At 40.3% G+C, this 22,142-nt stretch overlaps 1 protein-coding gene across 1 annotated transcript in view; it reads right to left on the reverse strand.

Annotated features, from left to right (window-relative positions):
* The window catches only part of SLC38A11 (solute carrier family 38 member 11), a 57,395-nt gene extending 36,702 nt beyond the window's left edge, over window positions 1-20,693 (reverse strand). The window contains exons 1-7 of the mRNA XM_025471036.3: window positions 20,540-20,693; window positions 18,822-18,939; window positions 16,199-16,273; window positions 10,419-10,553; window positions 9,433-9,498; window positions 4,651-4,757; window positions 2,615-2,694 (exon numbers count right to left, since the gene is read on the reverse strand). Of these exons, the coding sequence (XP_025326821.2) occupies window positions 2,615-2,694; window positions 4,651-4,757; window positions 9,433-9,498; window positions 10,419-10,553; window positions 16,199-16,273; window positions 18,822-18,939; window positions 20,540-20,578 (620 nt within the window). The 5' untranslated portion in view covers window positions 20,579-20,693. The remainder of the gene's footprint in view (window positions 1-2,614; window positions 2,695-4,650; window positions 4,758-9,432; window positions 9,499-10,418; window positions 10,554-16,198; window positions 16,274-18,821; window positions 18,940-20,539) is intronic.
* Window positions 20,694-22,142: the final 1,449 nt, after the last annotated feature.

A 22,142-nucleotide genomic window follows, 5' to 3' on the forward strand; every position in this document is an offset into this window, starting at 1 on the left:
ATTCAGATTCATCCTAAAACACCCAGATCATATATATATATATTTTTTTCTTCAAGGAAGCCGGTCCTGATTCAGACAAACTATTAAGCACTCTCTTCTTTGGCATCCCTACTGCTTTTATGCCTCTATTTTGCACTTCTTCTATGGCACTGCCATTTCTTTTTCTTCCTTTTTGTTTTAAAAATAAGTTCATTTTCACCACTTGGTTGTGAACAACCTTCAACAGGTACTGACTTAAGTTTCTCTGCTCTTTTTCTCTGAGGGTGCAGCAAAATAGCAAGAAACAATAGGCATTCGGTGAGCGTTCACTGAATGAAAGAATAAATGGCCACAGTGAAGGGAACTGGATGCGTTTCAAAACTGCTATGGCTAAGGATTGAATTGTGTTCCCTCCAAAAATTCATATATTGAAGCCAAGGCCCCTTTGTGATGGTATCTGGAGATGAGGACTTTGGGAGATAATTAGGTTTAGAGGAGGTCTTGAGGGCAGGGCATTCTTGATGGGATTAGTGTCCAAGTAGAGATACCAGAGAGCTTGCTGTCTCCTCACTGTCTGCCCTGTGAAGACATAGCAGCAAGGCAGCTTTCTGCAACTAGGAAGAGACCTCTCACCAAAACCGGACCATACTGGCAGCCTCCAGAACTATGAGAAAGTAAATTTCTGTTGTTAAAGACCCCCAGTGTTTAACAGAATTTTGTTTTGGCAGCCCGAGCTACTACAACTATGGACTGGGATTCAGTTACTCGAAGAGAACATTAATATAAACATGATAGATATGTATGCTTTTCTCTTTTATTTCAATCCTTTAAAGAGTAGGTTTTGTTTTTTTTTCAAAGTAAAGGTTATATCAAATGCAATTAGACTGGATGTTCCATAATTCATTCCAAATAAGTTTATTTTTTATTTTTATTTTTATTTTTATTTTTTTTAATTTTTATTTATTTATGATAGTCACACACAGAGAGAGAGAGAGAGAGAGAGAGGCAGAGACACAGGCAGAGGGAGAAGCAGGCTCCATGCACCGGGATCCCGATGTGGGATTTGATCCAGGGTCTCCCGGATCGCGCCCTGGGCCAAAGGCAGGCGCCAAACCGCTGCGCCACCCAGGGATCCCAAGTTTATTTTTTAAAAAAGATTTTATTTATTTATTTACTCAAGAGAGACACAGAGAGAGAGACAGAGACATAGGCAGAGAGACAACAGGCTCCCCACAGGGAGCCGGATGTGGGACTCAATCCCGGGACCCTGGGATGGGGATCCTGCCCTGAGCCTAAGACAGATGCTCAACCATTGAGCCTTCCAGGCACCCCCTTCCAAATAAATTTGAGGCAAATTGTTTGGAATTTTCCTGGTAGACTAAGAAGCCAGACATAACCACATGAAGTTGAAAATGATGCGATCTCACAGAACAGTTAATCGATGGGAAAAAATAAGTTACCTTGGGAACGATGTTATTACAGATAATTATTCAACAGGTTTCCTTTCTTTTCCCCTCGGGGGTAACATTCATTGAAGACCCAGGATGTTCCCTGCACTGGGCTAGACACTGTCACATGTTAATTTTCTTTTGTCCTAAGGTCAATTTAAGCTTATTTCATTCCAGCATTCTCTTGGGACTCTGGGTAATAAACTCCCCAGTCCTTATCGGGAGAATCTATTCTGTAATTGAGGTATATAAATGCCATAGTTTGAACTGGCAGCCTCTGCACTTTGGTTGGTAGATAAGTAACATTTTAAAATTTAAATTTAAAATTTGGGGAACCAGTACTCAGTTGTCAACATTTTATTTGGTCAGATAATAACATCCAAAGCAAATGAATGGCACCAGATATCACCATCAGTCTATGAATGACAAAGTATTTGAACACAAAATAATCAAATAATATACTTTAGAAGGGAATAAAGGGTGGTTTTCAGAGCGATTACATTTCCTCTAACAGAGAAAACACCATCATATTCTTTGTTCTCATTTCAGATATATTGGTAAAACTTTGTTAAGAACAAATCCATCTCTGGGATAGATATAAAAATTCCCACCATTTACCTTCCCAAGCACTCTACTTCATTCCTATTTCTCACTATTTATCTTATTTTTTCTAAAGATCTTATTTATTTATTCATGAGAGACACAGAGAGAGAGAGGCAGAGACACAGGAAGAGGGAGAAGCAGGCTCCATGCAGGGAGCCTGACGTGGGACTCGATCCTGACGTGGGACTCGATCCTGACGTGGGACTCCATCCTGACGTGGGACTCCATCCTGAGATCTCCAGTCCCCAGGATCACACCCTGGGCTGAAGGTGGCACTAAACCACTGAGCCACTTGGACTGCCCTATTTCTCACTATTTAAAATCCTTTCCTTACTCTAACTCTTAAGGCTGGCCATTAACATACAAAGTAAACTCAATTTAATCTCAACAGCCACGCAGGGGCCAAATGAAAAATGCCTGTCTACTTAGATGTTTTTATTTTCTCTCATTTTGTCAAATACTGAAGATAAATGGTGCTTCCAGGTACCAAGACTACTTTATACTTCAGCATTTACAATACATCATATGAATATCTATGTGAAGACTATAAATTAGAGACTAACCAATATAGCAACAAAACTTACATGTATGGACCCAATGTGACTACCCTCGCCATCACAATTCCAAGAATCAGAGTTGTTAAAACTGTAGAAAGAAAAGAGATCTGCAAAAGAAAATGTAAAGATATCGTCAGTTTGGAAAAGAGATTAGTGTATTAAAAATATTAGGTGTTTCTCTTTTTACTTGAGTAGAGCTTTATATAGTTTTTGTTTATACAATCCTGTAGTAGTTTTTTCTTACAGACTGGTGTTGCTAAATTTTTATCAGATCATAGTATTATTTTTTCCGTCAAAATAGGGGGGACAAGTATCATATATGACTAATCTTGCAATATGACTTTAAATGTTTTTAGTGGCTTACTGCATATAATACAAAACTGATGATTTTAGTTGATATGGGTCAAAGGGAAGGTGCTCTCTTTCAGGTCCTATTTTGGTGTTGACTTGTGCTTTTTTTCTATCTATAATTGCTTCTTCTGCTTCTGTCTTTACCTTACCCTCCCCCTTTCAATATAGGACCTTCCCCCCAAACACACAACCACTCACACACATTTTTGGGGTGCCTCTCCTTTTTCCATTCTGTTCTCTAGCTCTGTTAGTCTATTTTTCCTATTTGATTTTGCCCTTTGGTCTGTGTTTCTAAAGTCTTTGCTTTTTCTTTTCTCTTCTGTCACTATTTCAACTGGCTAAAATACAAACTGGTCTGTGTATATATGCATTTTGTGCACTCATTATTAAATCTGTGCTTCTGCCCTTAATTTTTTAATGGATAAGCACATTTTAGACTTCTTTCTCTAATAAGAAAAACAAAATGTAAAATTGCTTTTATTTCATTTGGTTAACCTTGTTTCCTTGGTTGTTAGTTTTTAACTAGAAATAAGGTTCTGTTATGAGTCCTCTCATCTACCGAGGAACAGGGATTTTTAAGTAACATTCCCAAGGTCACACAGCTTGAAAGTGGCAGAGGGAGAATTCAAATGCAAGCACCCTAACTTCACATCAGGGCTCCTAATCACTCTGGGATTGCTCAATGGGAGACTTATTTAGATATTCCAATAGGACACCTTAAGGGAGACTTTAGGGAAAAATGTTCAGGTAATAATAGGATGGAATATTAGCTTTCTTTTCATGAATGCCTGGCCTTTTGCTCTCAGAGGATAACATTTATGTCTACAACACGTGAAATGGAAGATTGTTGAGTTATTTCAGATAATTCACAAAAAAGTTGCTTTTGATAGACTCTTGTTTTATTAGAGAACAAAGGTAGAGTGGTCAGAAACTTTGGAGTATCTCCACTCTGGCTGACCTGGAAGGACGTGGGTAACAGGATCCATAATAAGATCCTTAAGGAAGGACCCATAACTGTGGATACACAGAAAATATCACAGTGAAAAGTAAAATTCACTCAACTTTTAGACTTTCAAATTAGAACATAAAAATATATCACTAACTCTTTTAAAAAAGCTTTTCATCAGAATGCTTGGCATAATGTAAATATAATACCAATAATATTTTGCATAAAATACAAACACTCCTTGAGAGTAAGGAAATAAAAATATGGTTGATAAAGGCTAATCTATGCAGATGAGCCTAAATGGTGAATCAAATAATTATTTGGTTGGTTTCATTAGAAATGCATCATTTCTCTTTAGCAGTAAGAATCATGTACACTGGCCAAATTCTCATGAATTGATCACTGACATATCGACATTTAAATTCACTGGATGAAACACTGTAGTTTACAAAAAAATTTTGAGCCAGTGTAGTGATTCATCCTTACTTCTTAAACTTAGTCTAACATTAAATTGTTTAAACTACTATCCATAAAAAAAGATAGAACATTTTCTTCAGTAAATTAGACTTGGTATAAGTATAGTTCTTTTTATTTTCTAAATTGAAAGTATGGTGCCTGACATCAGATTATGTACCTTAGAAAGAAAGGTAAGAAAGAATCTAAGATAAATACTATAATTAAGAACTTGGCCACATAGATAGTAGTTTGACAAAATTAGTGCAGGTAACAAAGTGCATTTCTGAGCCTTTTTAAAAATGTAAGTTACCTTTCCAAGCTTCGCTATATCTCGATACAAGGACAAAGGCAGCGTAAAGGCAGCGGTAGAAAGCACAATAATGAAGTGGCGACCAATAAACAAGTTTTCAGGGTCAACTAAAACACAATAAATATTATAAAATCTTTAGAGGTGTGAGTTAACACACCAGTGATACAAATAGCCAAATAGTTAAGTGCAAAAATGACTTAAATAACTTTCAATATTATCTAAATGACAAAGATTTTGAGTAAATAAATCTCATAAAACCACGTAAAAATAGAAATGATTCACAAAAATGTAAATACAAAATAACTTAAGGATGAACCTATAGTTCAAATAATCTTATCTTTCAAATAATTTTAATATCCTTCTAATCAGTTTACCTGCTTCTACCCTTCTTTGTCTCCTTAGAGTATACTTTTAACCTAGAAGGTACAGAGATCCTTCCCAAAAGCTAAAAACATGATGTTGCTCTTTGTCTAAAACTCTCTAATGGCAAATCCCTTCTATAGGAAGTAAGCTACATGAGGAGGAGGCATGTTCTGAGGCTTCTTTTCTTTTTTTTTTTTTAACTTTTGTGTCCTAGAGAGACTTGAAAGTGGAGCTTAAAATTTCAAAAATCCAAGCTTTAGATAAAAATATTCTATTTCTATACTTTTGTTGAGAAAGAAGTGGTTTCCCTGAAAGAAAGAAGACAGAGGTAAATAGGGAAGTTATCCAGAAGCTCTGCTGAAACCAGTATACACTGCAGACTCTTGGCTATCCCAATGACTTGATAAAATAATTGTGTGTGTGTTGTGGGGGAGGGTAGTGTATGTGCATGTGTGCCTATCATCAAATACAAGTAAAAGTTGTAAACATAAAATAAAACATACTTACAAGGATTTATATATTTTTAAGGCTGTGCTAATCACAGTATTAACTTTGGGAGCTATGTATCTATTCCAAGGAAGATACCAGTGCTTAAATTTTTTAACGCATATTGAGTTCCTTCAGAGATCATATCATTATGTTTCTGAAATGTCCCCAGTGGTACCAAGTCTTTGTTCATTAATTTCTGCAAAGTCTAAAGTTTGTAGAATAAATGTGTGAGTGTGGTTACAAAAAAAGAAAAAAAGAAAGAAAGAAAAATAAAGAAAGAAAAAAAATATTATGGGGAAAAAGTAAACGAGATTAATTTTCCCATATGGCTAATAAACTAACTTATAGGAAAGTTCCCAGATGCAATTTCAAAGTGGTATAAATGTCATACACACTGTAATAAAATAAGCATGAATATTTGCTTAACTCAGATATAACTAAACAATCGTCATAAAGTTGTGAATCAAAACACTAAAAAATGGGATCCCTGGGTGGCTCAGTGGTTTAGCGCCTGCCTTTGGCCCAGAGTGTGATCCTGGAGTCCCAGGATCGAGTCCCACATCAGGCTCCCGGCATGGAGCCTGCTTTTCTCTCTGCCTGTGTCTCTGCCTCTCTCTCTCTTTCTCTCTCTGTGTCTTTCATGAATAAGTAAATAAAATCTAAAAGAAAAAAAAAACAAACCCACACTGAAACAGGAAGTTCAAGTTCTAGAAACCTTGAACTCAACTATTTGTATATTTCTGGTGAGCATAATTTGAATTAAATTATTATTATTTTTTGAATTAAATCGTTTGTATATGTGTTTCTGTTTACCCTTTCAAATAATTTGCTTTGCCAATATGTTTGGTAGAAAATATAGATCTAAATGTGAGACAAGATTCCATCAAAATCCTAGAGAAGAACACAGGCAACACCCTTTTTGAACTCGGCCACAGTAACTTCTTGCAAGATACATCCATGAAGGCAAAAGAAACAAAAGCAAAAATGAACTGTTGGGACTTCATCAAGATAAGAAGCTTTTGCACAGCAAAGGATACAGTCAACAAAACTAAAAGACAACCTACAGAATGGGAGAAGATATTTGCAAATGACGTATCAGATAAAGGGCTAGTTTCAAAGATCTATAAAGAACTTCTTAAAATCAACACCAAAGAGACAAAGAATCCAATCATGAAATGGGCAAAAGACATGAACAGAAATCTCACAGAAGAAGACATAGACATGGCCAACAAGCACATGAGAAAATGCTCCGCATCACTTGCCATCAAGGAAATACAAATCAAAACCACAATGAGATACCACCTCACACCAGTGAGAATGGGGAAAATTAACAAGGCAGGAAACCACAAATGTTGGAGGGGATGCAGAGAAAAGGGAACCCTCTTACACTGTTGGTGGGAATGTGAACTGGTGCAGCCACTCTGGAAAACTGTGTGGAGGTTCCTCAAAGAGTTAAAAATATACCTGCCCTACGACCCAGCAATTGCACTGTTGGGGATTTACCCCAAAGATACAGATGCAATGAAACGCAGGGACACCTGCACCCCGATGTTTATAGCAGCAATGTCCACAATAGCCAAGCTGTGGAAGGAGCCTCGGTGTCCATCGAAAGATGAATGGATAAAGAAGATGTGGTTTATGTATACAATGGAATATTCCTCAGCCATTAGAAATGACAAATACCCACCATTTGCTTCAACGTGGATGGAACTGGAGGGTATTATGCTGAGCGAAGTCAGTCAATCGGAGAAGGACAAACATTATATGTTCTCATTCATTTGGGGAATATAAATAATAGTGAAAGGGAATATAAGGGAAGGGAGAAGAAATGTGTGGGAAATATCAGAAAGGGAGACAGAACGTAAAGACTGCTAACTCTGAGAAATGAACTAGGGGTGGTAGAAGGGGAGGAGGGCGGGGGGTGGGAGTGAATGGGTGACGGGCACTGGGGGTTATTCTGTATGTTGGTAAATTGAACACCAATAAAAAATAAATTAAAAAAAATAAAATATAGATTTCCTTCACTGGGAAAATTCTAAGTCCTAGAAAAACACTGAAATAGAATGCTATGAATAGCAGAGAGGAGCCTAGTAACAAAGGATCTCTATTACCATAAAGGACATTTTAAAATAAGGATCTGATGATGAGATATATTATTTATGCTGATCTTCTAACAAAAATATACCTGAATAAGCATTTTAAGTGAAAATAAAGTGGGTAGGGGGTTGGGATGACTGGGTGACGGGCACTGAGGGGGGCACTTGATGGGATGAGCGCTGGGTGTTATGCTATATGTTGGCAAATTGAACTCCAATAAAAAGAAATTTTTAAAAAAGTGATAAGATTTTTCTAAATAGATGCTACTTTGAAAAACTGAAACAAAAAAGGAAACAAAAAAAAATCTCATGAATCCTGCAATTAAAAGATAATCACAGTTAACATGTCAATATATTTTTTCTTGTTTTTTTCCCTTAGTTGTTTATGAAAATAGAAATTTTACATAATTAGGTCAATATTTTATATATGGTGTTAAATTCTTTCCATTTTTCCTTAGCATTCTATCCACTCATGTGATCTCCGTTTATGAAAACATGATTTGTAGTTGGGGGCTAGAACAGAAGCTGCTAAGAGCTAACAGTGTCAGGCAAGCCTATTACATGCTAATCACTGTCTGTATTACCTCTGTCGTTTCACACAGTAATTCTATGAAGCAGGTGAAACTCTACTTCCTAATTTAGAGATGAAGAAACTAAAACTCAGAGAGGGCATTAACCTTGTCAAGGTCACACAGCAAGCAAGCATGGGTCTGTGATTTGATGGTCAAGTCTCCTGATTTTCATTCCCACTAAACTCTGTGAAAGAATAGGTGCAATTTCTAGTTTTAGGTTTTGTTTTATTTTGGTTTGTGTGTCTCTAGAAGGAGTGATTCAGGGACTAAGAAGAAAGGTGTTTTTGTATCACTTTCAACACTGATAACAACTATAGGGCAGTTAACTATGAGATGAGGATTGTGTGGCTTGGGTGAGAAGCTCTTCAGAACAAAAAGACTCATGATCTCTAAATTATTCAAATCACCATGATATGGTGAAAGGGTGAACGGAAGTGGTGTGGTGGCACATGTTGAAAAGGTCGGCTTGCAATGTTCGTAAAGGTTTTTCATAATCATGCCAAACCTAACAACCCAAATGTCCTTCCACTGGGTGACAGATAAACTGTTGCACATTCATATGATGGAATACTCCTCAGCAATTAAAAAAAAAAAGAGCAAACTACTGATACACCCCAAAAGTTGGATGGATCTCAAATGCACTATTCTAAATGAAGGATGCCAGACTTGAAAGGCTACATGCTATATGATGCCATTTATTTGGCATTCTGGGAAAAGCAAAACTAGAGAGAAGAATCAGATCAGTGGTTGCCAGAAGCTGGAGATTAGGAAGGGATTGACTATATAGGGAAATAAGGAAAATTTGGGAGGGTGGGTGATGGACTTGTTCTGTATTTTGATTGTGGTTGTGGATATATGACTATATGCATCTGTCAGACTATACATTACAGGACCATACATTAAAAAGAGCTAATTTTATATATTAAATTATACCTTAACCCAAATAATAGAGAAAAAAGTCAGCTTGCTTATTTAAGAAATGGCATAGTAAAAAGCACATGAAAAATGTTACCACATGGAGTTGGTGATATGTAGCATAAGATATTTAGAATACAAAGTAGTCTATGAATAGCAATGATATCCTTTAAACATTAAATATGAAATACACTATTTATAAAAGTAGAATAATACTTTAGAAGCAGAATGGATCCAGCTATTGCCAGAAATTTGAAGCCATCCAACTCTTTCACTTGCAAATATTTTGCTTGTAAATTATTATGAACTACATTAACTATGAATAATATATAAATACATTGACTCACCTCCTGGGATTCTTTGGAAAACTTTGCTCCAAGTGTCTCCAGTTATTATGTTATAACTTATCATAGCTAAAAATGTAATTATTAAAACAATACAGTCACCAAGGAGCCATCACATGTTTCCTCTTGAACATTTTGATTTTTTGGGATATAACTATTTTTCTTCTCCAAGTTTTTATCTAAATTCTAGTTAGTCAACATACAGTGTAATATTAGTTTCAGGTGTAGAATTTAGGGATTCATCACTTACATACAACATCTGGTGCCCATCACAAGTGCCCTCTTTAACACCCATTAACTGTTTTGAAAGTAGTCAGTTATTCCCAAATAGTAGGCATAATCCTACTTATTTCAAGTATATATTGTAATTACAAATATGTAAAATTTCAAAAATAACTGGACAGCAAATATATGAGAATATAAGTTTCCATTACAAAAACATTTTCACTTCACAATTGATTCTTTCCAGAATAATTTTAAATGAGTTTCCTTAGTCACTTAAAATGTGATTTGTTTTGTTACAAAAGTTCAGTTTCCACATATTTTCAGGAATACATGCATTGCTCATTGTGAGAAACAATAAGAGAAAATTGTGAAGCCTCCCAAATATCCCCTCATTTGAAAAAGTAAGATTTTGGGGAAATATATTCGTAGCCTTCCATGGAGACATAAGGAGCTAATGGTTTGAACAACAGCTGCTGTATTACTTACTGATTTTAAAAATGATGTCAATTCGGTCATTGGTGAATGTTAACAATTTACCTAAGAAGTGCTAGGGGACATGTTCATCATTATGGTATAGCTTTTAAATTGCATGTTGGCCTTGTACATGGCTTCCACAAACCCTTAGATTTAAAAATATATATATATTTCAGCCTTACAAGAAATCTATTATTTCACTTATTCACTTTTAATCTATTAAACCACCTTCTTCAGAAATATTTGTGTGTTTATAAAAGTCATGCTATTCATTTTCACATTCAACTTACCTATAAAAGGGTACAAAAACTGAAGAACAGAGAGGAGGAGATATCCTGGAAAGCCGAAGGTCTTATTGACCAAAGACTGGTAAGTGTCTGTTCCAGAAAGGGCCCCTCCTTTTATCAATAAAACAAGGGAAAAGTCTGTGGCAAAAACAGTGATTAAACAAACATCAGATTACATTTAATACAATTTTTTTTTGTATTTTGATTTAAAGAAAAATAAACTTTGAAGGGTTTAATGCTACAATAAATTGGCATGGCAAGGCTTACTTTCTTTTCATAAAACATTACCTTTCATGAAACAGTACTGTTTCCAGTTATATATTTTTCAATTCAGATGCAAATACACTTAATGTATCTGTGCAATGAACTGAAGAGGGTGCGCAGACTAGAGTCAAAGCATCAGTTTCCCATTTTACTTTCCTAACCTAACCAGTGTAACGACCATTAACAGGATGCAGCTCAGCTGTCCAAGCAGCAGAATGTAGGTAATCAAATATTTCATAGACATTCAATGTGTGAAAACCAAGAATGAAAAATGATGACGCAATCAGAAAAAAGTACATTGAGGAGAATCAGATCATTTGTTTTATAACAAAGTAGAACTAGTAACTTTGTATTATGGTTAAGAGACAACTCCAAGAATTTTTTTAACTTACATTTTAAAGACTCAAGCTCTAATTTTACAGTTGGAATTGAAGACACAAATATACATAAATTATATAATTAAAAGTTAATCTCTCCCTTTTTTTTTTCACTTAATGTTTTTTGAGCACTTAATGAATGACACTGAAGTTGTACTGGGTACACAGCTATGCACAGAGAGTGATTCTTATTTTTTCTCTTCTCTCGCTCATGCTTCCACCACAGTTGATTTTTTACTCCTTTAAATAATTTGGAGATGCATTCAAATACAAAGAAGAAAACAGAAATCATTGCATTATGCTTTCCACCTTGATTCCTCCCACATCACTGAATCTTCTTTGAACAAATTCACCAATGAGCTCCAAGTTGATAAATCCAATTGATACCTCCTAAATCTTAATCTCACAAACATTTTATCTTGGAGATCACATAGACATCTTCATTTTAAATGTCCAAATTCTAATTTACATAAATATGTAAATTCAGGAACCTGGTTCTCCAACTATATTTTTCCAAACTGCGAGTAGTACCAACAGAAATTTGAGCATCACCCTAGATTTCTCATTATCCATCACCTGCTACATTCTTTCAGTCACCAAATCCATTAACTATTGCATTATAAATTATTCATTGGTATCCCCTCATTTCTAATCTCTAATCTACTTTATTTTAGGGTTTTAACTTGTTTAAGCTTCGCAACAAGTCTAAGTGAAATTATTACCTCAAGTCTCCCTTTAATAGATGAGAAAAGTGAGTCACAGAAGGTTAAACAAATAGCTGAACTTAACAGAGCTAGAAGGGAAGAGTTGGGACTCAGATCCTGGTTGTCTGGCTCCAAAATCCATGTACTTAACTTTCAACTCTGTTGCCAGTAACCGTTGACATTAGCCAATGGTTTAACCTGTTAAAGTCTCAATTTCCTTCTCCATAAAATTAGAACATGAATACCTACTTCATGGAGTTGGAAGGATTAAGTGCAGTGGTTGCATCATGCTCAGCACCAAACCAGTCCTCAGGAAGTGGTAATGATTATCATTACGTGGGAGCCTTCATAAATGCCTCTGTAAACCTCTGACTTCCTCTCTTTCCACTTAGAAACATCAACCCTATGCTTTAGCAGATGGAATCACTCACACAATTCTCTTTTGCATCTCCACATTTCCATCTGCTTAGAGTACCCTTCCATTTTCTTTGCTCACTCATAAACTGTCAGTGGAGGTGTCTCTTAACCCCAAAATATGCCTTCTCTTTTGAAACTAGGTTAAATGCCAATATCCCTCTCATCTTGCACATATTTTTATTATGGTATTTTCCATAAAGTATTATAATTTTGTTTTTGTCTGCCTGACACTACATTGTGAGCTTCATACAGGCAGGAATAATGTTCTTCATTCATATAATGACAGCAGTGTCACTAAATATTTGTTGAATGAATCAATATAGCAGGATTGCTAGACGTCTACATATCTGATTAAAATTTAACATGATAAATGGCCTAGTAAGTATATTTTTAAAATACTTTGCAAGCACAAAGAACATGGCAATTAATTATATTGCCTTTTTTAAAACCACGACGAGCTTCACAGAGGAGTTAGGTAGGCCTTGGACATAGGATTTCACCAGGTAGAGAAGAAAAGGAATGTCAAGTAGGGAGACTACCCAAGGGAAGGCAGCATGAAGCACATTCTACTGGGCATGGAATAGTCCAGAAGGCTAAAAGATATCTTCAACACATAGTAATGTTGGTGACAATGTGATAAAGAGGCTAGATTAGTTGGAGATAAAACTAAAACTTCACACTGTGGCTGAGCTATGAAGGAATTGGAATGCAATAATTTTTTTTTCTATTGTCATTATACAGTCTTAGAATGCCTTGATTGGAAACCTGAGAGAGACCAAAATGAGGTTTTGTTTTGTTTTTAAAGATAGAGAGAAAGAGGCAGAGACACAGGCAGAGGGAGAAGCAGGCTCCCTGTGGGGAACCTGATGTGGGACTTGATCCTGGGACTCCAGGATCATGTTGAAGGCAGATGCTCAACCACTGAGCCACCCAGGTGTCCCCCAAACTGAGGTTTTATGAAGGTAGTTCTTCAGCAATATGGAAGACTCATCAGGAAATGGACAGATGCTAAAGGCAGGAAAACTCAACAGCAACTTATTGACCAAGGAAGATGAATGAGGACCTCAGTCACAGAGAGTAGGTGATCAGTTTCATAGATGTTGTGAAGTTTTGATGAAGAACTATATGCTTGGGATGAGAATGCTGACTTTTATAAAAGTTCAAAATCCATTGCTTAAAGTTAACAGTTTATTAAGAATATATATATATATATATAATTTAATCTATAATAAATGTGTTTTTCTACTTATAAAGTACAAGCTATAAATATATATCTTAAGAGCTTTAGGTATCTGAACTATCAGGGCGGCCCTAGTGGCTCAGCAGTTTAGCACCGCCTTCAGCCCAGGGTGTGATCCTGGAGACCCAGGATTGAGTCCCACATCGGGCTCCCTACATGGAGCCTGCTTCTCCCTCTGCCTCTCTCTGTGTCTGTCATGAATAAATAAATAAAATCTTTATTTAAAAAAAGGAATCTGAAGTATCAATCACTATAACATTTTGTCCACTTTATTTTTTTTTAAGATTTTATTTATTTATTCATGAGAGACACAGAGAAAGAGAGAGAGAGGCAGAGACACAGGCAGAGGGAGAAGCAGGTCCCCTGCAGGAGCCCGACAGGACTCGATCCCAGGACTCCAGGATCACGTCCTGAGCTGATGGCAGACGCTCAACCGCTAAACCACCCAGGCGTCCTATTTGTTCACTTTAAATATATGGCATGCAAATTTTAGATAAATCCATGAATGAGTCCATGTCATTCAACATAAAAATTTTCTTTTAAATCAGTATATGTGTTTAAACAATACAAATTATTATACTCTAATCAACAAATATCTTAAAGCAAATTAAGAGAAGACACTTGTTGTCAATAATTTGTTCTAAAAAAAATAATAATTTGTTCTTATTCTCCAACATGTCAAAACCATGAAAACTGAACTTAGAAAAACTACTGCTGAGCTGGACATATCTCATTAGAGGCCTTAAAAAGACAAAAGAACAATCACAGAGAAAAACCATTGTGTAATTGCAGTGTCATTTAAAGAAAAATTCAATACTATACCCTAATTGCAGATTTTCCTCTTAAAAGCCTAATTAAGAAGTAAAATGAATCATAGTCTATAAATTTTTTTGCTTCTGTGTGGTCATCCTTTATTCATCAAAGTTGCTTAAAATTTTGATCATGCAACTGAACTAACAAGAGTAACTAATTTCTGCCGATTAATAAATTAGCAAAATACGACTTTGCAAAAGGCTTCTCACTGTCATTGCATAAGTTTATGCATAATATTAGTTGAGAAAGCTATTCATATTATTTCATATTTACCTCTGTATAATGTGACTTGGCTTTAGTAAACTGTTAATTCACCTGGAGTATTTAATTCTTTGGTGATACATATTTTTAAATTTTCTTCTATCTACTGGCTTACAGTGTACATAAATGTTTATAATGTACTTAAATAAGTCATGGTTATTATGCCTAGGTGGAAATTAATTATAGTCAGTGCTGACTGACTAGGAAACAGGAAATTAAAAAGGACAAGGGTAATCCTCGAATGGGTTTTTTTAGTGTGATGAATGTTCTCATGAATAGAGTGCAATTTCTAAACACCAACAACCCTGAATAAGCACAGTGTTACAGGTCCCGCGTTACTAAGTTATGAGTCTTAAGCTAAGTTATGGGTCTTAAGCTACAAAGTAAGAGCTGCAGAAGCTCAAAGCCCCATAGGTTTGGGGAGAATAGTCCGTAAGAGGAAAGAAGGGAGCAAGGCCGTCCAGTGCTTCTGCAGCTCTGACTTTGGAATCTATAGCATGCTTTACTCTCTTCCTCAGCCTGAGGGAAACAAATGGCAGTTACAGGCTGGTCTTGGAAAACTGAGATTTTATGAGGCCACAGCATCTAGCTCAGGGTCTCCAGAATCAGAGCTGGGTCAGGGGACTTGAGGGAGTGCTCTCGGGAGAATGGGGATAGGGCAGGGGAAACAGTTCAGCACCAAGGTGGCCTCAGGTGGAGACTTGCTGCACCTGCAACATGCACTGGCCTCTCCTGGGGGGTGGGAAGGGGAGTGGCGGGGAAGGTGTGTACGTGTGGGCCGGGGACACGCAGCTTTTGTGTTTCTTTTTTTTTAAGAATTTATTTATTTATTCATGAGATACAGAGAAAGAGGCAGAGACACAGGCAGAAGGAGAAGCAGGCTCCATGCAGGGAGTCCGATGTGGGACTCCATCCCAGGACCCCAGGATCACGCCCTGAGCCAAAGGCAGAGGCTCAACTGCTAAGCCACCCAGGCGTTCTCTATCAGTCAGTCATTGGCTGAGGGCTGTGGGGAAATGGTGACTGGACATCATAACCTTACAGGAAGGTGGCGCCATTGAGAGCCAGGTCAATGGTTTGACAACAAGGCTGAGGTGTTTGCAGTCCCTGGCAAAAAGGCATCTAAGTGATCACACATAGTAGTCACCATAAAAACTACCACTGCAGGTGCTGTCTCTTTGTGATCACTGCCTTTTTCACGGCGATCCTAAGGTAGAGGAAGGACCCTGTGATTGTCATGAGGTGAGGTGGTGGGGTGACTTCCCACCAGGGAAGAGACCCGCAGGAAGAGGAGGTGATTAGTGGTTGTAAAGCGTGCACTCAGATGGAGGAGTGGCAAAAGGTGAGTGTGAATGAACACTACATGACAAGGGGGGGAGCAGAAGAGACGTGATAGAGAAAGAAGGCCTGATGTCTGTATTTTCAAAGCAGTGTCTTTCAGCCCTCATCAGCCTTTAAGATGGCTCCCCCACCTACCACTCTGCATAAGGTGTAAAAGGCACATGAAAAGGATTTAGGCTTTTCTAATCTGTTCAGAACATTAGCAGGAAAAGTAAATCTCAGACATAAATGTCTAAATTCTTTAGGAGTATTTGATGCACTTCCTAATGAGGAGATTCAGTTATTTTGTGTGTGTGTGTGTGTGTGTGTGTGTGTAATCATCATTGCACTAAAGTTGCAGGAAAACGCAATCACATAGTATTTTACCTGTAATATATGAAACACCAAATAAAAGCAATATTCCCAGAGGAAGGCCGGCTTGCTTCATTGAATAAGGTAATCCTGGGAAAATATAAAATGCCCCACCCATTACATTAATAAAACATATAGAAATATGGAGGCTTTCTCCCAATTCCTGTATATAACAGGCTAAGTAAATTGACATATTCATAGCACATGGTTGTAAACAGTGCACATGGCTACTCAAATGTTGGCATTTTAATACTATTTTAGAATAAAATGCAAGCTAAGGACACATCAAGAGAGCAAGTTTATGAGGTGATGGAATAGGAATAAGAAAGCGACAATGAAAAACAGATGCCAGTTCACACAAATAATGTTCACTTCAGGGTGAGGGGGGAATATGACCTTGAATATATAGAAAGTAATGACCCAGAGCTTTCATTACAAGCTAGCTGGGAAAGCAAAGAGGGCAATAAGAGCACAAAAGGGTTATGGGATATGAAGAAGGACTGACTCTGGAATCAAAGTAGGTAACTAGGAGAGAAAAATGAGAAGGAAAAAGTATTTTGTATCATTTATTATTTTTTATTATTTACTTTTTTAAAATTTTACTTATTAATTTGAGAGAGAGAGTGAGTTCAGGGGCAGAGGGGAGGGTTGGGGGAGAGGGAGAAGCTAGGCAGGGATTCCCCATGTGGGGCTCCATCCCAAGACCCTGAGATCATGACCTGAGCTGAAGGCAGATGCTTAACCGACTGAGCCACGTAGGCGCACCAAAAGTATTTTTTATAAAGCTGAAGGGGCATATAGACGTTTTTGTTATGAAATGGTCAATTTTAGATTATGGGCAAGAAAACATTTAAGATAAAACATATTTAAACTATATCCATTCAGAATTTTTATTCTCTAGAAATTTTTCCCTTAAAAACTCTGCTGAACATAATTAAGAGGTACTTTTTATGTTGCTGACATGAATTAGCCTAAAGTGTTCACATGGGGAATGAACTCTGGAATTTTGCCAAGGAGAGCACCCACACCTCCCTGGTTCATGGGGGCAGAAATTCAAGCAAGTCTTTGCCCCTACTTGGTTACCTGGCCTCACATACTTCTATCTTATGTGCCATTTTTTTTTTTAACTTTTATTTATTTATGATAGTCACAGAGAGAGAGAGAGGCGCAGAAACATAGGCAGAGGGAGAAGCAGGCTCCATGCACCGGGAGCCCGACGGGATTCGATCCCCGGTCTCCAGGATCGCGCCCTGGGCCAAAGGCAGGCGCCAAACCGCTGCGCCACCCAGGGATCCCTATCTTATGTGCCATTAAAGAGAACTGCCTATTATTTGGAAACAACATCAGGAAACACATCAGCTTGCAAAAGGTGAAAAAAGTAATGCAATTCCAATAAATAATCAATGACGACTGTAACTAAAATGTCAAAGCTTTACAGGAAAAGGTAGTGTTCTCAATGAATAGGGCAGGATGTTGTTTTTGTCCTTTCTTTTTCTTAAATTGGATGTTTTCCAAAAAAAAAAAAGAATAATTAGGGCAGCCTGGGTGGCTCAGCGGTTCAATGCCAACTTCTGCCCAGGGTGTGATCCTGGGGTCCCAGGATCGAGTCCCACATCGGGCTCCCGCATGGAGCCTGCTTCTCCCTCTGCCTGTCTCTGCCTCTCTCTGTGTGTCTCTCATGAATAAATAAATAAAATCTTAAAAAAAAAGAATAATTAGGGGTGCCTGGGTTGTTCAGTCACTTAAACGTCTGGCTTCAGCTCAGGTCATGATCCCAGGGTGCTGGTGTCAAGCCCTGCATCAGGCTCCCTGTGCAGCTGCTTCTCCCTCTTCCTCTGCAGCTCCCCCTGCTTCTGCTGTCTCTCAAATAAATAAATAAAATCTAAAAAAAAAAAAAAAAAGAATAATTAGCACTGAAAAAATAATTGCCTTAATTATGATAATGCAACACACTTAATTTTGTCAGAACTTTCCCCTTGCTTCACATTGAGAAAATATGAGCTGCTCATTTCTTTCAATTCTGATTATTTGGCTCCTTTGTTAAGAAAAATTTATATTTTTTCATTTTTCACCAATATCTACTTATTGACTAAATGACACTTAAAATTAATATATCAGAGTAAGTTTGTACTTAAAAATTAAAACTATAGATAGGTAAGGAAATACTGTATGATTTAATTTTCCACAAGATTGTTATGTTTTTAGATTACACTTAGGTACCTCCAATATTTCCAAATATCTGGAGATTTATACTCTAAAAGGTCATAGAAAGGTGGTTCAGGTAATGGTGGACACTTCAGCAAGAGGGAAAAGTACATTAGTAGCATTATCAATTGACCACCTAGCCTATAAAAATAAATCCAGCATATCCCATAGGCAATTCCACTTTAACCTACCACATGTGGAAGATGCTCTCAAATGAGGAAAAAGAATGAATCACATCCCCACCTTTCGCATGAAAGACACTGTTGTGATGCACATTGTTACAATTGGGGGAAAAAAAAAAGGTTTAATGAGGAAAAAATCATCAATTTTATTATTTAAGATTTTTTACTTAAAAATAATCAGTGACTAGTAGCAACATGGTAAGTCTTAAATTTCATCTTTTCACTTAAAACTAAAACAAAACAACACTTACCTATCATACCAGATCCTATAATCGAGTTGACAACATTAAAAACAGCCGTGCACTGACGACAAGTTTTCCCTTTGTGCTCATGTTCAGAAATGAGAGCTTCTCTGTCATCTAGGTGGCTCTGGTTTTAACATATAAAATGGCAATTACATATACTCAATTAAATGGTCAAAAAAATCAGAAAAGTGTCAGACAAATCTGCAATGGAGGACACTCCCTGGACGTTAGCAGTAATCATCGGCGATGTCGAGGGCGACAGGGAAATAATGGCTCGGAGGGGAGCAGCAGAGCTGATTCAGCGGGCGCCGCACCCCATGCAGGAGGGTGTCCCAGCCTCGGCGGGGCCCGAACCAGGCCCGTGGCGGGGATCGCGAGTCCGGGGTCCGCTGGGGAGCCTGGGGCACAGGGGGTCCTCCGGGGAGCCTGGGGCACAGGGGGTCCTCCGGGGAGCCTGGGGCACAGGGGGTCCTCCGGGGAGCCTGGGGCTCAGGGGGTCCTCCGGGGAGCCTGGGGCACAGGGGGTCCTCCGGGGAGCCTGGGGCACAGGGGGTCCTCCGGGGAGCCTGGGGCACAGGGGGTCCTCCGGGGAGCCTGGGGCTCAGGGGGTCCTCCGGGGAGCCTGGGGCTCAGGGGGTCCTCCGGGGAGCCTGGGGCACAGGGGGTCCTCCGGGGAGCCTGGGGCACAGGGGGTCCTCCGGGGAGCCTGGGGCACAGGGGGTCCGCTGGGGAGCCTGGGGCACAGGGGGTCCTCTAGGGAGCCTGGGGCACAGGGGGTCCTCCGGGGAGCCTGGGGCACAGGGGGTCCTCCGGGGAGCCTGGGGCACAGGGGGTCCTCCGGGGAGCCTGGGGCACAGGGGGTCCGCTGGGGAGCCTGGGGCACAGGGGGTCCTCTAGGGAGCCTGGGGCACAGGGGGTCCTCCGGGGAGCCTGGGGCACAGGGGGTCCTCCGGGGAGCCTGGGGCACAGGGGGTCCTCCGGGGAGCCTGGGGCACAGGGGGTCCTCCGGGGAGCCTGGGGCACAGGGGGTCCTCCGGGGAGCCTGGGGCACAGGGGGTCCTCCGGGGAGCCTGGGGCACAGGGGGTCCTCCGGGGAGCCTGGGGCTCAGGGGGTCCTCCGGGGAGCCTGGGGCACAGGGGGTCCTCCGGGGAGCCTGGGGCACAGGGGGTCCTCCGGGGAGCCTGGGGCACAGGGGGTCCTCCGGGGAGCCTGGGGCACAGGGGGTCCTCCGGGGAGCCTGGGGCTCAGGGGGTCCTCCGGGGAGCCTGGGGCACAGGGGGTCCTCCGGGGAGCCTGGGGCACAGGGGGTCCTCTAGGGAGCCTGGGGCACAGGGGGTCCTCCGGGGAGCCTGGGGCACAGGGGGTCCTCCGGGGAGCCTGGGGCACAGGGGGTCCTCTAGGGAGCCTGGGGCACAGGGGGTCCTCCGGGGAGCCTGGGGCACAGGGGGTCCTCCGGGGAGCCTGGGGCATAGGGGGTCCTCCGGGGAGCCTGGGGCACAGGGGGTTCTCTAGGCAGCCTGGGGCACAGGGGGCCCCCGTGGAGCCTGCATTGGTCGGGCGCGATTGGGGTCACCCTGGAAAGCGTCCGGCAATCAAAAAAAACGTCGCAGGGAGGCAAACCCTTTCCCCGGGAGCCCTTTCGGGGTGCTCCGCCGCACCGAGGGGAAGGCGGGGTCCCCGGGCGGCTGCGGGAAGGCGACGCGGGCCGGCTCCGGAGCGTTACCTGCCGAGGCACGTCGGGCCCCTGCGCCTGGTAGCCCATGGCTGCAGCCGAGTCCTCGGCCTGGAAGGTTCGGGCGCCCCGGGAGCCCGCTGCACCGGCTGGAGCCCGCGGCCCGGGCCGCCTTCCTCGGTCTGCCCTCGGGTCCGCGACCGCCTTGGAGGTACCGCGTGTGCGGCCCGAGGGGGGGGGGGGGGCGGGAACCCGCGGCATCCGTCCCCCGCCCCCTCCTCTCCCCGTGCACACCGTCTGCGTCAGGCTTTTAATTTAAACGCGATACAACCAAGCAAACCCAAAACTTTTCCAGGGTCTTAGCAAAGTCGACTCCTGAGCGTGCTTTGGTTAAATGTTCCCTGATGACTTTGCAGGAAAGGAGGCAAAGAAGATGGACGCGCGACGAATTGGAGCAGTGAGTCTGAGAAGCTGGTGCAAGGGGCTGGAGAGGGGGAGGCGCTTAGAGCATCCGACGGGGCATCCCCCAGGGTCACCCCTGCACCCTTCCGTTATTACAGATGAGAGACTGGCTCAGGGAATATTCAGTCACAAGGACAATACGCAGAGCAAGGTGTCAAGGACAGTAACGGGGGTAATATAATACCCCACTTGTCATTTCTTTACTAAAGAAATTCTTTTATTTTAAATTATGAGACATGTTTTAAAAGCATGAAAAAAAAAAACTAGGGAATTATAAAATAAGCTCTATATCAAATAGCAAATGTTAACATTTAAAAGAAATCTTGTTTCAGACAGAGAGAGAGAGAGAGAGAGGGAGAGGGAGAAGTGGACCCCCTGCTGAGCAGGGGGCCCAAGGCCAGGCTTGAACCCAGGATCCTGGATCCAGCCCCACAAATGTTAACATTTTTAAAAAATATATATTTATTTCTTTATTTGAGAGAGAGACAGACCGAGCAGGGGGGGAGTGAGAGGGAGAGAATGTCCAGCAGACTGCCAGCTGCGCTGGGAGCCCTTTGCAGGGATGGATCCCAGACCTGGAGATCAAGACCTGATCCGAAATCAAGAGTCTGAGGCTAAACCCACTGAGCAACCCCGATGCCCCAACGAATGTTAACATTTTGTCACATTTTCTTCTACTGCAAAAATAAGCATTTAATATTGCAATAGAAACCCGTTTGTCCATCCCCATTCCTTTCTTTTCGTCCCTGAAGTCCTCTAATTCATGAAGTTGGTGTGTATCTTTTCCATCCATACTTTATATTTTAACTCACTCTTTTGTAGCTATAAATAACATATAGCATTGATTCGTATGTTTTCAAGATTTACGAAAGATGTTCCCATATTGTACATGTTATTTTTCCACTAGCATTAGTGTTTTTTTACCCAATATGCAATTTTCAAGATGTACAGATATAGGCAGGTATAGTTTATTAATTTTATCTCTCACAGTTCAGTTAGCCATCCTCCTATTGAGAGAAGGTTATGAACATTCTATTTTACACCCTCCTGGAGCATATTAAATGACAGGTTCTCTAGTAGTAGAATTGTTAGGAAATAAGTCACACATATTTCAACTTCACAAGATATTCCCAAATTGCTCTACAAATTGGTGGTACCAATTATACTTCCACCAGCAGAGATGGAATTTCTG

Source organism: Canis lupus, chromosome 36 (genome assembly GCF_003254725.2).
Source record: "Canis lupus dingo isolate Sandy chromosome 36, ASM325472v2, whole genome shotgun sequence".
Taxonomy (NCBI): domain Eukaryota; kingdom Metazoa; phylum Chordata; class Mammalia; order Carnivora; family Canidae; genus Canis; species Canis lupus.